Below are 16,919 nucleotides of genomic sequence, written 5' to 3' on the forward strand. Positions count from 1 at the left end.
TGCTGGCTCACTTTACCTTGCGTTTTTTGCTCCTGAGCAGCTCTTGCATCCTTTTGGGGTTTGGGAATCTTTTCTTGTCCCAGGTGAAGTACCTCTTGCCGTCAGTGTGCTCTATGTCCAGCCACATGACGTCGTAAGGAATGTCATGTTCATCAAATCCTGCATCCACTGCTTTTACGTCCTGCTCATCCTCATAGTTCCAGCGGCACTGATGGTACCCCAAGGAGAAGAGGGGGGGCATGGCTTGTGTGCCTAACAGGAGAAGATGACAACTGAGCCAACCGCCACCACAATGATCATTTCCCATTCAATAAACATTTTCTGAATGCCAGCAAGGTAGGCGCTCTAAGCACTGAGCCTGGTACTCGGAATACTGAGGAGAAGGAATAGTCCTTGCCCTCAGAAATGACAGTTGGGTATTGTGAGGCATTAAAAGCTTTTACAGATAAAACAGAGGTCATACGCAAAGGAAAAGAAGACAGAATGATTTTTGGAGAAAGAAGACAAAAGACAATAGAGAAATGCCTTCAAATTCTGAGGGGATATAATTTTCATTCTAGCCAGCCAAACTGTCAATCAAGAGTGAAGGGAGAAAGGAGATGTTTTCATCCCTGCCAGGACTCAAAAAGTGTACCTCCCAGGTATGCTTTCTTAGGAAACTACCAGAAGATGTTTTAAAACAAAAATAAACAAGAGAATAAACCACAAAAGAGAAAACCACAGGTTCCAAGAAAGGCGAGATCCCACACTGGAAGACAGCAAGGGGAAGATCTGGGAGGACAGCTGTGCAGGGTGCCCAGGCAGCAACAGTCCAGTGGGAGCAGGAGGACAGAGGGACCCAGAAGGAAGTCTCCAGGAGGAACAGAGGAAAGCACTAAGTACCTGATGCCTTTGAGCACTTGAAAAATGTAAACAACGAATACCGACAACCAAAAATTGTGATACAACTATGCTGGGAGAAAGGAGGGGGGGATATGATCAAGTTAAATCCTCATCGAGAGTCAACCAATAGTCTCTAAACTTATACATCGGGTTTCACTGAACACGGTGGCAGCTCTAGTGTTTTTGAAGCACTTTCCCATAAACCAGGTTCATTCTCTTCAATAGCAATGCTGGAAGGGCCTGTGCCTGGCACTGTCCTTGATAGTACCTAGTCTTGTATGAGTGTCTTCCCACATCCACAAATTCTTTGTATTCCTCCCATCCAAAGATGGAATCTAATTCCTCTCCCTTTGAATATGGTGTAGAATGCCTCAGAAGTGATGGTGCACAACTTCTGAGGCCAGATTAGAAAAGTGATCCGTACTCGTACGTACTCCCACTCTGTGAGATCCCTGCGTAAGGAGTAGTGTGGTCGTCTCCCTGCCCTCCCCCCGCCCACTGCCGCTGATACTAAGTTTGAATTAAAGATACTTTTTATGGTCTTTATGGTCACCTTCTGAATCACATAAACTACATAAGGCTTTATTTCTTCCAAAGAGGTATGTGAGAATATGAGAACTTTAATGATTAAACTGTATTTTAAAATAACTTGCTCTAATGAATTCACTGAACTCACTGGTATTTTTTTCTTTCGTATCGTTTAGAGAGAAAATGCTTTATTGCTAAAACCAGTGGTATATTTTAAATGAAGAGAATATTGAAAAGTTTGGGTTGAGATACCGGTTATCTGAGATAAAGGTGGAGAAAATCCAGGGGCTACCGCCCATCTGTCAGTACATTGTACTGTGGTGGCTGGCATGTTACTATAATGCTGGCAGCTATGCCACCAATATTTCAAGGGTCACCATGGCAGGCAGGTTTCAGCAGAGCTTCCAGACAAAGACTAGGAAGAGAGGCCCAGCAATTTACCTCTGAAAATTAGCCAACGAAAATCTATGGATCGCAGCATAACATTGTCCAACTTGGACACATCATCAGGAGGGATTAACTGCTGGTAGGACATCATGTTTGGTGAAGCAGAGGGCCAGCAAGGGCAAGGGAGAGCCTCAGTGTGACAGACTCCCACAATAGCTGCAATGATGGACGGGAACATGCTGGCAATCACGAGGATGACACAGGACTGGGCTGCACCTCGTTCTGTTGTACTTGAGGTTGTCATGGGTAGGAGTCGACTAGACAGTAGTTATCTATCTATCTAGCAGCTCCAAGGAAGGCAAATGGTAAGTATTAAGTATCAGAGTTCTGGACTCAGGGCCATGTTTAACGAAGCTGAATGGGAGGGGGTGACAGCAGGAAGGCTAGCTTCTTAAAAAGCTCAACTAAGCTGTTTGTACATTCTGTACGGTATGTAACAAACATGAAAATATAGTGGCGATACATAGGATAGAGGAAATCAGATGAACCTAGAAACTGGGACTTCCATACATGCAAGTACCTGTAAGGTGTGAGTACTGTTTGAAGACGTCAAAAGGTGTAGGTCCCATCAACAGAAAGACATCAATGATTCCACTCTCCGACATCCAGTGCACATCAGTTCGAGATCTGACCTTTTGTTTAGCTGCAACTGAGCCCATCTGGGTCAGTGTGTACTGGGAAAGGAATGGAATGAAAATCTGAAAACCTCCCCTCTCACTCAGAACACCCACCCGCACGTGAGGCCCAGTCTGTTCCCTCAGTAGATGCCATCGGCACACACTGATTGTACCGCAAAGCCTTTGGTGGCAACGAGACATGAGCCGTGACAACACTGCATGGTTGGTCCTGCGGAAATGTGGCCTGCAGCCCTGATCCATAGCTCACCTCTACTCTAGGCTCTGTATTGACCTCCACAAGTGTTTCTGAGGCATTCAGCCAGAAAATGCCTACAGTTCTGCCCAGTTTGTGGGCCAGGAGATAAGGCACTGAGCCATAAATACCCATTTTGTCGTGTATCTTATATCCATAGACATCCAGGTTATAAAGACGGTAAGCATCGCCATCACTGAAACACACAAGTAAGGATTATCATTAATTACCATCGCCAAGGTATGATTAATAAATGCAACAGCTCTACTCTCCCTGTAAACACCTAGTCCTAGGCATCCGGCAAGGCTCAACTCTCACCACTTCCGTGAAGGTTCCTGACCCACCCATGGTGAATGTGACTGTCCCCTGACTCGCGTGACAATTAACATGCACGATCACACATCTTACTTGTCTGTTAAAACATCTCTCATGAGGGGAGGACTGATCCCTGTGACCACTCCCCAACAGCCAGCACCCAGTAAGTATCTGCTGACCAACTTTATGGGTCATCTCAGCAGCTCCCGCAGAACGACGCTGTCCTAGCGGGCTTGCACACTGCTGAACAGGGCACGAAGGTCAGGCTGGTGTGACAGCAGCATGGCTTGGGGCAACGTCTCCCCCCCACCCTCTGATGCGCTCGTCACAATGCCTACCTGTCAAGCACCTGAACCCGGCAGCTTTAATCAGACTAGTGCTCTACTGTTTCCTGATCAAGGCTCCCTTCCTGTGAGTCTCTGATACCTCTGGCGTCTGTCTTTCAACAATTTGCCTGAAATGATCTCCCGATGGTGATATGAGATGCCACGCTTTCCTATTCTCTGACTCGTTACCCCTTTTGCTACAAGCCTGTTCTAGGTCAGTGATTTTCATACTGAATTCTCCCAGGGCTCCACAGAAAGGCCTCTGAGAGTGAAAGTGAAACGTGGGGAGGGAGCGATGGTGAAGGTCCTACCGCTACTTTAACCAGAGCAGCTCCTTATTTTTGCTTCCGCTGTTATTTTTAGGTTCAGTATTACAGTTTTAATTGCCTAATTTTTGCAAAAATTGAAAACTACTGCTGAGTGATCATTCAGGGGGAGGTTCTTAAAGATCTACCAGCAGCATCGGGAGGCAAAGGCTGTGCACAGGTTAGCACTGGTTCAGACACCTTGCGTGTTTCTTCCAAACGTTTTCAATCTAGAAGCCCGAGCGGCCTGTTGGAATTCTTGTTTTCACTTTACCCAGTATTCTTCAGTTGGTGTGATTCTGCGTGTTGGGGAATCCCGTAAAGATGCTCGAATCCGTGCAAGGAGAAATCCAAACCAATGGAGGCAGGACCTGCAGAGACAGCATCCTGACTGAGTTTTGCTTCTGGTTGGGACGATCAATTAAGAAGAGATTCTGCAAACTGTGAGTGTAGCAAGATGACTAGACTAGGGGTTGAGACCTGAGCTTGCCCTGATCAGTCACCAAAAGTTGAGCACTGACACTTAAGGTGTCGTGGGGGATACAAAAACGCATCAGCCAAAGCTCTGTCCCTTATTAGTTATGTTTCCTTAGCTGTGAGCTGAAGATCTTTGTGTCCTCGTTTATAATTCATATCCTTTCTCTCTGTAAAATGTGGTTACAAATTTTTTTCTCATCGAAAATTCCCGAAAATATATTGCATTACTTGTTTGCTTTAGAAAGCAAAGGGTACTGAGCAATTTTCATCTTTCCTAGATGCATGGTTGGGTGTCTTCAGCCCGATCACGTCTTCCTCCTGTCAGTTTTCTCTGGACACAGAGGTGGTGATGACCTACAGGGACAGTAATTTCAAGGGCACCAGGAGGACCTTCCCTGGCTCCTCAAAGTACTTCCTCCCATGCAAGTATAGATACATAAAACTCTTTAATCAAAGACAGACTTTTATTTAACAATTATCTAGAGACATGGGGAAATGCCAATAACTGAGAGATAACAACGACTCAAATTCACTCTTAGGTAAAAGTATTTTAACTTATATGATCCTTAGCTGTAGGGGTTTGCGGAAAGGGGATGCTACAAAGAAGGCAAAAAAGATTATCTTACAGAAAGGGGAGCCCGAGGACCCTCCACTTACAAATCTTGGGCCTGTTGTCAGCCCTGATCATTATACTGTGCTGGAGACAAAGATCTCTACAAGGGATTTTCAAGGAGCTAGACAGAGTGTAGTATTCTTCAGGCTAGAGAGGAGAAAGGAGGAAAGTGAGTATTTTTTCCAACTATATAAGCCCCAAGAATCTGAAAGGTGCCTCTTACAGAGATAAACTCCTCCTCTCCTCCCGCCTATCACTAAACTAGTGAGTAACGTCACAGATGGGGATCGCCACTGCACGGAATGATGGGGAGGCTGGGAAAAGGCTGAGATGCCTTGGTCTGGAATATTGTAGCTGATGAGCTCTAAAACTTGATTTTTTTGTCGCTTGGCTCTCACAAAAATGAAATGTAGAATTTGTAACTGCCTGACCTGCTGGACAATGCGACCAGTGTGCTGACCTACCTTTCTCCCTGAGGCCATGTGCTCCAGGAGGACTACACTCCTCTCAGGTCTCCCATAGAAGACACAGAAGCACCATGTCTTTGTTGCAATACATTAGTGAAGGACAGAGGACCCAAACCTGAGACTTCTGTTCACCTTACAGAAGTCACTTGCTTAGGTGCCAAAGCTAAAGGACTTCTAGATAGAAACATCAGCCACTTTGGAAAGATCTATTTAATACTATACCAGTTTTGACTTACCATTAGCTTTGATATCGATGAAGTTTCCAAATTTCTCCTCCCACAGGCCCATATCATCTTGATTTTCCTGCTGGTACAAAAAAGGGAACTTCAGTTTATAAATTGCAACAAACGTGGTTACCACAACAGCATGTTTTATTTGGATTTTCAAAAAATTAGACTGGAAAGTTAGTTCATCTTATAGAAGATCAGTCCGTGATTTCAGTACACTTAACAAATCAAATCTGTGTTCTATATAAATTTTAATAATGATTTTTATTAGCCACAGCTGATAGAAGTATCTTTACCAAAATGACATGAAAGCAGTTTAAAAAACTCAATCTTTATATTTGTAGGAAATTATTTTTTACTACTTTCTTGTCTTTTTTTGTTTGTTTATAAACGTGAGGCAAAACATTTCGAATCAACTAACTTAGGTCTGTTTTGGGAGACCCCAGGCAAAAATTTGTTTCGTACATTTCTTTTCCTGCCTCCAGTTAGCCAAACTATTGGCTGTATTTCTGTGCTGGCTTGAGAATTCAACTGGGGTAACGAATGCTCATGTCCATAAGCTTCTAATCTGGAGCTCTATACTTTCTTAGCTTTACAAACGTCTCCTTTTCCCTAGTAGAACGAGAAGGTAAAAAAAAAAAAGAAAAAAGCATGTATATGAAATGCTTCTTTAAAATGAGCTCTTTTCCCATTTCTAGGTTGTTTCTTTATAATTAAAACTTCTGTGTAAAGTGAGACTATGTTTAAAAAAAAATTCTTTAAAAAAAATTTTTTATAATTGCATCTGAATCCTTACTTTAGGGGTATTAACCAGGGACCAAGGGATGAGCTTTCAAGTCTTTGATCTCCCTCAAATAGTATGACTTTTTTTCCCCCTAGAGATGGTTCATAGCTTTCACTGAACTCTTGGAAAGGGATCTATGGCTCAAAACCAAAACCTGAGGGCTTTTAGTACCTATCTCCCAAAAGCTCATCTGACACATTGTCACAGAACTGTAAGGCTATGCCTTCGTTGCCCTTATATGGTCTATTAGGAAATGGAGAAATTATTCTCTCTCGTGCTCTTCAGAGTGGGTCAATCGCCAAGAGGAAGACGCGTTTGTCCTTATTGCACTGAAAATATTTTCACCGTAACTGGTGGTTACAGCTGCTATCAGGGCTCCTTTAAAGATTGTGTGGCTCTGCATGAAGAAGACTTCTGGAGTGTTCATTCTCCATTAAAAAAAAAACACACAAACACCATTGCCGGCATCGAGTCGATTCCGATTCGTAGCGACCCTATAGGACAGAGTAGAATTGCCCCACAGGGTTTCCAAGGAGCGGCTGATGGATTCAAACTGCTGACCTTTATGGTTGGCAGCCAAGCTCTTAACCACTGCACCAGCAGGGCTCCATTCCTCGAGCAGTGCCTGGTATATGAGGTGCTCAAGAAACAAAACGTGAACCCTCCACAGAACTGCCCCTGCCTGTCTCTCTAGCCTTATTACACACCACTCTTCCCTTTGCTTTCCTTTCTCCAGCTTAAAGAAACATATATATTTTCACTTCTTCAGGTGTGCTCCTTTCTATCTCAAGGTCTTTGAAATGCAGTTCCCTCTACTTGGAACAGTCTTTTCCCAGCTTTTTGACTAGCTAATGGGTCCTCAGGGAACCCTAGTGGTGTAGTGGTTAAGTGTTACAGCTGCTAACCAAAGGGTCGGCAGTTCGAAATCTGCCAGGCACTCCCTGGAAACTCTATGGGGCACTTCTACTCTGTCCAATAGGGTCGCTATGAGTCGGAATTGAATAGTGGCACTGGGTTTGGTTTTGGTTTTAATGGGTCCTCATTACCAAAAAAAAACCCAGTGCCATCGGTCCTCATTAGCTACTCAAAAAGCTGAGAAAAGAATGTCTCCTCAGGAAACCCTGGTGGTGTAGTGGTTAAGAGCTATGGCTGCTAACCAAAAGGTTGGCTGTTCAAATCTACCAGGTGCTCCTTGGAAACCCTATGGGGCAGTTCTACTTATAGGGTCACTACGAGTTGGAATCGACTCGATGGCAATGAGTTTGTTTTTTTGTTTTAATGTGTCCTCATGCTTCAGGTTTCAACTTAACATTATTTTCTTTGGAAGGTATTTCCTGATCCTCACCTTGGTCAAGTTCCTTGTTGTATTCTCCTACAGCACCCTTTTGTAACACCCTCATGCTTGTAATTACTTGGCCAATGTCTGTCTTTCCCAATAGCCTCTCTGTCTCATGAGAATAGGTTTGGGATTTGTTTTATTCACTGATTCTCCTTTGCTTATTTAGCACAATGCCTGGCACAAAGCAGACACTCAGAAAGTACCTGTTTTATGAATGGATACATACATGAATGCATAAATGAATGAAAATATCAACAGGATGAGAAGGAGAGCAAAAGAAATAGGTGGACCCATTTATATGCACTAGAACATTTAATGAGTACCCCACCTGTAGTAGAAGAAGGGAGGAATAGAACTCATTATACACCACGTCATGATGATGACGGTGAAGAAGATAAAAAAGATAAACTATTCAATCTAGATTACCTGAGAGGTGTCAACTGATGCACTATCCTCATTTTCTTTGGTAGCTCTGTTTTGAAATAAAGAAAGTCATTTCACTCCTGGCAAGACTGACAGAGTTTTGTTCACTGACAAAGATTTTCATCTCCAATTTTGAGATCCCATAAATTTATATCTTTTAACTTATTAAAAATAACATTGTATAGGCAAGTATATAGAGACCAGAGTTTATCAGTGGTTACCAGCGGAAGGCAGAAGTAGGGGGGAAAGGAGAACTCAATGCTGAGAAAACGCTGAGCTTCCATTAAGGGTGAGAGGAAAATGTGGATGAGGGTGGCTGGTGGCTGGACACCACGACGAACACAACTGATGTCATGAACTGTACACGTGAAGAACGTGGAAACAGCCAATGTTCTGTTACAAATATCTTTATCATACACGCATAAAAAAAGAATGTGTTTATGGACACACACACACAAAACAACATTGTTGTAAAAATAAAAATTAAAGTCTATAAATTTGAACATCGATAGCTAAAACTTATCCAATATTATAAAAAGCTTGATTTCTTATAAAAATGAAAACTTATTTCAAAATTTTGTTACGTGTTTAAAAAATACCTTTATTGGTTTTTTATTATAAACGTAGTATGTGCTCGTAATATTTCAACAAAACATAAGTAAACAAGGTAGAACACAGCCCCCTCCTCAGCGTTACACCAGTACACACTGACACACTGTGCTGTCCTCTAACGTGGCTGTGACAATGTATACTACCACCACAGTCGTATTTGAGTGCCCATTTCCCCTCTGGACTTTATCAATCTTTTTTTTTTTTCCTGACTTTCGGGTGAAAGTTTACACAATAAGTTAGGTTCCCATTTGGCAATTTCCACACAAATTGTTCAGTGACATTAGTTACATTTATCACAGTGTTATCAGCATTCTCTTTCTGTATGTTCTCTTTCCAGTGCTCTAGTTTCCCTGCCCCCTTATCTTCTCATCTTTGCTTTTGAGAACCTGTTGACTTTTTGGTCTCATACTGGTGGTTTCTTAAGTAGGGAACCGATCTTATGGGTGATATCCTTTATTTTGTGTGCCACTCTGCTATTTCACTAAAAGGTGATCTCAGGGAATAGGCTTGGTTCTAGGTTTAGGGTGTCTCAGGGCGATAGTCTCAGGGGGTCTTCTGTTCTCTACTGTTGAGGTTTTTCTGGCTTCTTTTTTTTTTTAATAAGAATTTGAGCTCTGCTCCATGTTCTTCTTCCATTCTATCCAGGACTAACTATTGTGGCCTCAGTCAGAACAGTCAGTGGTGGTAGCTGGGCACCATCTAGTTCTTCTGGTCTCAGGATAAATGAGGTTGTGGTTCTTATAGACTTGTTTCTTCTCTGTGCTTTTGGTTTCAAGACCCCAAACACTACTCATTTCACTAGGATGCAGATTATGATTTTTGTGCAGTGTTATGCCAATTGACTGAGTTGTCCCATGAGACTATGATCCTAAGGCTTCGAACCCAGAAAACCAAAGTTGGAAGGTATATGGTTATGTCTGAGGAGTATTTGTATTTGTGTCCTCAATGAATATATGTGCCTGCACCCACATATTTGCATCTTCATATACCTATAGATACTTCTATCTGTTCTCACATGCACGTCTGTACTACCTGTATTTCAGTTTGCCTACACCCATCCATGTGTGCTCAAATGCTCGTTATTACTTTGGTTATGCTGTGCTCACTACATCCCTACCCATCACCAAAAAATACCAGTTTCTACTATATAAAGCTTCCCGCCCCCCGCCCCCCACTTCCAGGTAACCACCAACAAACATTGGTTTCTCTATATTTATCTATTCTTGTCTTCCCATGAAAGAGGAATCATACAATGCTTGTCCTTATGTGCTTGACTTATTTCACTAAGCCCTCCAGGTCCATTCATGTTATGTTTCGTGGACTCATCATTGTTCTTTATGGTTGCACAGTATTCCATTGTATGTAGGTACTACATTTTGTTTATGCATTCATCTGCTGATGGACACTTCAGTTGTTTCCATTTGTTATTATGAATAAAGCAGCAATGAACATAGGTGTGCACATATTTGTTTGTGTCATTATTTTTTGGACTCTAGGGTATATACCTAGCGGTGGGATTGCTGGATTATAGGGTAGTTCTATTTCTAGTCTTTTGAGAAAGCGTCATACTGCTTTTTTATAGTGATTGTAACATTTTATAGCCCCACCAGCAATGAATAAGGGTTCTAATCTCCCCACATCTTCGCCAACATTTGTTGTAAATTTGTTTTTTTAAACAGGGCCATTTTATCTAGGTTAAGATAGTATCTCATTGTAGTTTTGATTTGCATCTCTCTAATGGTTAATGATCATGAACATATTTTCATATGTTTGTTGGCTGTTTGGATGTCCTCTTTGTCCTCAAAGGTCCTGTTTATGTCTTTTGCCCATTTTGTGATTGGGTTGTTTGTTTTTCTGTTGTTGAGTTGTTGTAGTTTTCTATGGATTTTAGAGATTAGATCTTTATTGGATAAATTGTTTTCAAAGATTTTTTCCCAGTCTGTAGGCTGTCTATTTAATCTTTTAATAAAGTCTTTTGATGAGCATAAGAAAAAATGAACCCACTGCCGTCAAGTCAATTCGGGTTCATAGCAACTCCACAGAACAGGGTAGAGCTGCCCCACAGGGATTCCAAGGAGCGCCTGGTAGATTCGAATTGCTGACCTTTTGGTCAGCAGCTGTAGCACTTAACCACTATGACACCGGTGTTTCATTTGATGAGCACAGGTTTTTAATTTTTAAGAGGCCTCATTATCTGTTTTGTCTTCTATATGTGCATGTGTTGAAATGTTTGTTATCTTATTTTTACAAAAGACTAGGTCTCTTAATTTTCTTCCTATGTTGTCTTCCAGGAATTTTATGGTTTTAAATTTAACATTGCGGTTTTTGATCCATTTTCAGGTAGTTTTTGTGTATGGTGTGAGGTATGGGTCCTGTTTCATTTTTCCGCAGGTGGATATCCAGTTTTGCCAACACCATTTCTGCCCCACTGAATGGACTTTGACCCCTTGTCGAAAATCCATAGATGGCTGGGTTTAATTCTGGGTTCTCAATTCTATTCCACTGGTCTATGTGTCCATCACTGAACCAGTACTAGGCCACTTTGATTATGGTGGCTGTATAGTATGTTTTCACACCAGGCAGTGTGAGATCTCCTGCTTTGTTCTTTTTCTTCAATATTCTTTCGACTAATCAAGGTTTCTTTCCTTTCCATATGAAGCTGGTCAACAGCTTTTCCATTTCAGTAAAGACTGCTGTTGGGATTTGTATTGGGATTGTACTGAATTTGTGGATTGCTTTAGGTAGGATTGACAATTTCATTATATTAAGTTTTCCAATCCATGGATGGGATGTGTTTCCATTTTTGTAGGTCCCTTTTAGTTTTCTGTAGTAGTGTTTTTAATAATTTTCATTGCATACATCTTTTATGTCCCTGGTCAGGTTAATTCCTTGGTATTTTATCGATGTGGGGGCTATTGTAAACGGTATTGTTTTCTTCATTTCTTTTTCAGAGTAGTTTTTGTTAGTATAGAAGAACCCAAATGATTTTTTGTGTGTTGATCTTGTACCCTGCAACGTTGCTAAATTCTTCTATTAGTTCCAGCAGCTTCCTTGTGGAACTTTTAGGGTCTTCTATATATAGGATCATGTCATCTGCAAACAGATAGTTTTTCTTCTGCGTTTCTGATTTGGATACTTTTTATCTCTCCTTCTTGCCTTACTGCTCTGGCGAGGACTTCCAGTACAATGCTGAGTAAGAGCAGTGATAATGGGCATCCTTGGAAACCCTACAGGGCAGTTCTAATGTGTACTATAGGGTCACTATGAGTTGGAATCAACTGAACAGTGATAGGTTTGGGTTTTTTTTTTTGGTTTAATGGGCATCCTTGTTTCATTCATTCTCTGAGCCTTTCTCTGCTGAGTATAACGTTAGCTGTTGGTTTTGCATATATGCCCTTAATTATATTTGAGAAATTTCCCTTCTATTCCCATTTTGCTGAGAGTTTTTATCAGGAACCAAAAACAGCCAAACTCACTGCCATCAAGTTGATTCTGACTCATAGCACCTTACAGGACAGAACAGAACTGCTCCAAAGCGGTGCTAAATTTTATCAAATGTCTTTTTTGCATCAATTGATATGATCATATGGTTCTCTTCCTTTGCTTTATTTATGTGGTGGATTACAGTGATTGATTTTCTAATGTTGAACTGCCCTTGTAATCCTAGGATGAATCCTACTTGATCATGATGTATGATTTTTTTTTTGATACGGTGCTGAAGTCTGTTGGCTAGAATTTTGTTGAAAAGGAATACTAAAATATTGCATGATAACAAAACTTTTAAAGTCATAGATAAAATACTTATCAACAAAAGGTAAATGGCTACGTATAAAGATTTCCAAGTGATTCTGAAAGACATTTGAATCAATTTCAGTACTTACCAACAAAATATGGGTCTTCTTGATTAATCTTTGTAATGAATAAACATAGTCTTATGGAGATTAAGTATTTAAATGTTAAAAAAAAATCTCTAGAAGAAATCACATGATAGTATAAATATATATATATATCAAAGAAAGGAAGACTTTTTAAGTATGACTCAACCTTGAAAAGACAGGAAAAAAAGATGATAAAATCAGCCACACAAAAATAATAAAGTTCTACATGGCAAAATCTACCATAAACAAAATTAAAAAAACTCAAAAAGCAAAGGACAGATTTGCAACTCATCACTGACCAAAGGCTGGCTTCCCCAAGAGCTCTGACAAATCAATTAAGTAAAGACCAACAACTCAGTAGAAAAGTAGGCAAAGGATATGAAAAGATAGTTTACAGAAAGTTGACAACAACAAAATAAAGAGTAGCTGCTGAGGCTGCTTCTGTGCAACCAAACACCTCCTGGGATTTGGTTTGGAGGTTAGGGTCATGGATTCATAGGACATCCCAGTTAATTGGCCTATTAATGCATTTAGTGCCTCTGTTCTATCTCCTTGTTTGTTGCATAGTGCCCGGGTCTGAAAAGCTTACAAGTGGACGTTCAAGGTATGTTTGGTCTCCATTTGCCTGGAGCAACAGAGGAAGAATAGGAGGAGGATATGAAATGTGTGTCTAATTGCCTCCATGAATAAGTGCCTCCTTTGCCATGACATGAGAAGAACTGGATGGTGCCTGGCTACCATTGCTGAACATTTTGATCAAAGATTCTATGGAAGAATCCAGATCACAAGGGAGAAATGCAGAACAGAACTTCAAATTCTCATGGACTCCAGAATTTCTGGAGCCTTGGAGGCTGAATGAACCTCTGCAACTACTGCCTTGGGATGCTCTTTAAAACTTAAACCAAAAATATCCCCTGAAGTCTACTTAAAATCAAACAATAGTTCAGCATAATTAGTGAAGAATGTCTGCCTTGAGCATTGTGTTCTTTTAAGATCTATCTATATGGGATCAAACTGACAACAGCAACTTGAAAGATTAGATAGGAACCTTAGGGGGCAGTAAGTTTGTGTTAATGGGGGAGGAAAAACTCAGAAAAAAAAGGACAATGATTACAACTCAAAGACTGCAATCTATGTCACTGAATTGTACATACAGAAAATTTTGAATTGGTGTATGTTCTCCTGTGTATATTCTTTAACAACAAAAATTAAATTAAAAAAAAGAAAAAGTTCACAGAAAAATAGGTTTTAAACATCTGAAAACATCCTCAACCTTATTCGTAATAAGAGAAATGCATTTGAAACCCTCATTGAAATATCATTTTTCACCTAACAGACCGGCAAACATCAAGAAGTCTGGTAATATACCGTACGGATAGAGAAAGACTGGTATCACTGATTGCTTTCAGGCATGGGAACTGGGCAGCTCACAGAGTGCTAACACCATGCAAGTAGTGCCTACTCCATTAAAAAAGAAGAGTAAAACTAAAAATTAAAAGGACCCAACTTAGAGATCATCTCTAGAACAAAACAACGCGACTTACTTTATATTGGTGGTGGGAAGATAAACTAGTACAACCTCTCTGAGAAGCAATTTGACAACGTTTATCAGAATTACAAATGCACAAACCATGTGATCAGCAAGTGTACATCTATGACTCTAGCCTACGGGTACACTTGCATGCAAAGTGACACATATACACGGTTATTCACTGGCATAATTAGCTGTAAAACAGGATTAGAAACAACTTTAAAGTCCATCAGTAGGGAACTTAGTAAGTGAATCATGCTGCAATCACACAAGAGAAATTATGTGGCTGGTTTAAAAAACTGGGAACCATCATATTGTTAAAGGAAAAAAGCAAAATGCAGAATAACGGCAAAAGTGGTGCTGTTTGTGTCTGGAAAGGAAAAGACAGTACATATGTCTCATTCACTGTATAGGCATAAATAATCTCCTGAAGGATACATAAGAACCTGGCAACGCTGATTACTTTCAGGGATGGGAGCTGGGTGGCTGAGGGAAAAGCTGAGGGAGGCTTTTCACTGTATACCTCTTTGTATCATGTGTAAGTACTGCCTATCCAAAAAGAAAGAAAAAAAAAAAAGGTAAAAATAAAAGGATCCAACTTGGATATCACTTCTAAAACAAAACAAAGCAAAAATAATACGGGTTTATCAAAACAAAAAAAATGCTTTAAAGAACATGGGTATTGGGTACAGACATATATGTTAAACTGTTACTAGTATTTTTCATTGAAAAAAGTACTCAAAGAATATTCATTAGGTACTAACAGAGTAGGTGGTGGGATTATGGGTATTTCAGGTGTTCTTCTTTTTTCTTATCAATATGTTCTAATTTGCCTACAATGAACATATATTACTTTTGAGATAGGAAAATCAAATATTTGTAATTAAAAATACAAATATTTAAAAATTGAAGTAAGTTGAAACTCAGAAAAAAAAGTCACCATATGGGAATATACTGGAGCCCCGGTGGCACAGTGGTTAAGAGCTATGGCTGCAGACCAAAAGGTCAGCAGTTCAAATCCACCAGCCACTCCTTGGAAGCCCTATGGGGGCAGTTCTACTCTGTCCTATTGGGTCCCTATTAGTGGGAAACGACTCTAAGGCAATGGGTTTATACGGGAATATAGGGAATGTTGACTGCTTTCTGCAAATGATATAATGTTTTCACTACTATGATAAAAATTTAAAGAGCCATAGACTGGAAGATTTAAAAACAATATTAACAAAAATGGAAGAAGAGCCTCCCCTCACCACCACCTCCCAATTCATGTGACTTCACCCTCGTCACACACACACACAGATTTGATCAAGTGGTTGATCGCTGGAAATTGCTGGACAACTATGTATTCATGTTACTATAAAGGAGTAAAGTGAAACTCTGAGGACATTTCAGTTCACATTAACATTTGTCAACAGCATTTTTTGGAGGGGTGTGGAGGTTAGAGGATTCCATTCATCAAACACACAAGAAGTGTTAGGAGTGTCACCTTCACAAAAGCTCAGGAACCATTAGTTGTCATCAAGCCTGCATTCACCTGCACAGGCTAAAAGATGAAATTTCTCTGAACAATACTCTGGCAAATAAACAAACCAACTTTCTATCATGAGTATGATAAAACCAATCAGGTTTTCTTAAGTTCTTTATGTATCGAGCAATATGCACAAATACCTTTGTTTGGGAGGAATCTGTAAATGCTCAAAGTATAATTGACCCAGGGAGTTTATGCTCATCACAATGTCTTCTTCAGACACCAAGTCTACCCTGAATGGGTCTGCAGTGACATGAAACTTCAGGTCTCCTTTCCCATCTGCCAACACCAGACTGCCTTTATCCCCTGAGCATGAAATCAACCTAGAAAACAAAGCAGAAAGACAAAAGAAAAATAAATGGCTAAAGATGATCTACTTCTATAAGATTACAGCCACTGGAAACCCTATGGAGTTCAGTTTTACTCTGACAGACATGGGGCCATGAGTCAGAATCAACTCAATGGCAATGGGTTTGGTTTTTTGGTTATAGGTTTACACAGCTTGATGAGATTCTCAACTCAAGTAATTATTAGTAAATCGATATTCGTGTGACATAGCATATTATCAAGCAGGAGGGAGCTGTCACCAAGAACATGGGCTTTGTTGTCAGGGAGTCTGGATTGAACACAGCTCTACCACGGACGAGGTGTGTAACTTTAGACATGTTAACCAACCTCTCTGGGTTTCAGTTTCCTTATCTGTAAAGTGGAGATAATAGAAGGAACAACAAATAGAGTTTGTTGAAAGAATTAAATGAGATCACATATGTAAAGCACTTGCACAGTGCCTGGCGCAAGATGAGCACTTAAGAAACGTTAGCTATTACCATCATCAATAACTCCGTCTGGATAGTCTAGTGATACTTTGATGCATAGGATCTAAACATTTTTGTTTTTCCTTCTCATTCTAACCACATACTCAGAAATTGAGGAAATAAGACAGATTGGGTTATTGACTTACTGGATCCACAGTGAGATGGAATCAGGCCAAGCTTGAATTTATCTATTTATCGCCTTACTCCCATCAGGCCGATTTGGCAGGAGGACAGTTATGATGTTTTGGATCCCCATGGATTATGTTAGCTCAGAGCTGCCACTGAAAATCCCTGAAAGGTCCAGCTATTTCCCTTTCTGCAGGGCATAGCTACCCTGGTAAGTGGTCATAGGCCACTTTAGAGAAAGAAGGAATAATTTATTCTCTTATTATGTCCTTGCAGAGTCCTTTTCCGTAGATCCCAGAGCTCCCCTTCAGGCAAGAAGTTGGAATCTGGAAACTAACTCTGTCTGGAGTTGGTTGAGAGGCTGTGTCTCACTGTTCACCAAACCTAGAAAGAGTTCCTTTGGTTATTCCATCAAATGAGATCTTA

The 16,919-nt window shown here is 40.5% G+C and overlaps 1 protein-coding gene across 6 annotated transcripts in view; it reads right to left on the reverse strand.

Moving 5' to 3' along the window:
- GANC (glucosidase alpha, neutral C) overlaps nt 1–16,919 on the reverse strand; it is a 66,019-nt gene that overhangs the window by 26,557 nt on the left and 22,543 nt on the right. For 2 of the 6 annotated variants that reach the window (XM_049897624.1, XM_049897627.1), the window contains 7 exons: nt 15,693–15,875; nt 5,467–5,536; nt 4,808–4,910; nt 3,948–4,044; nt 2,743–2,923; nt 2,378–2,531; nt 17–252 (listed from right to left, as the gene is read on the reverse strand). In XM_049897624.1, the coding sequence (XP_049753581.1) occupies nt 17–252; nt 2,378–2,531; nt 2,743–2,923; nt 3,948–4,044; nt 4,808–4,910; nt 5,467–5,536; nt 15,693–15,875 (1,024 nt within the window). Of the gene's footprint in view, nt 1–16; nt 253–2,377; nt 2,532–2,742; nt 2,924–3,947; nt 4,045–4,807; nt 4,911–5,466; nt 5,537–8,006; nt 8,053–15,692; nt 15,876–16,919 lie in introns of those variants that run through there. The other 4 variants (XM_049897629.1, XM_049897628.1, XM_049897626.1 and 1 more) reach the window with 4 other exon arrangements.

The sequence above is a fragment of the Elephas maximus genome, chromosome 10, assembly GCF_024166365.1.
Source record: "Elephas maximus indicus isolate mEleMax1 chromosome 10, mEleMax1 primary haplotype, whole genome shotgun sequence".
NCBI classification, from domain to species: Eukaryota; Metazoa; Chordata; class Mammalia; order Proboscidea; family Elephantidae; genus Elephas; species Elephas maximus.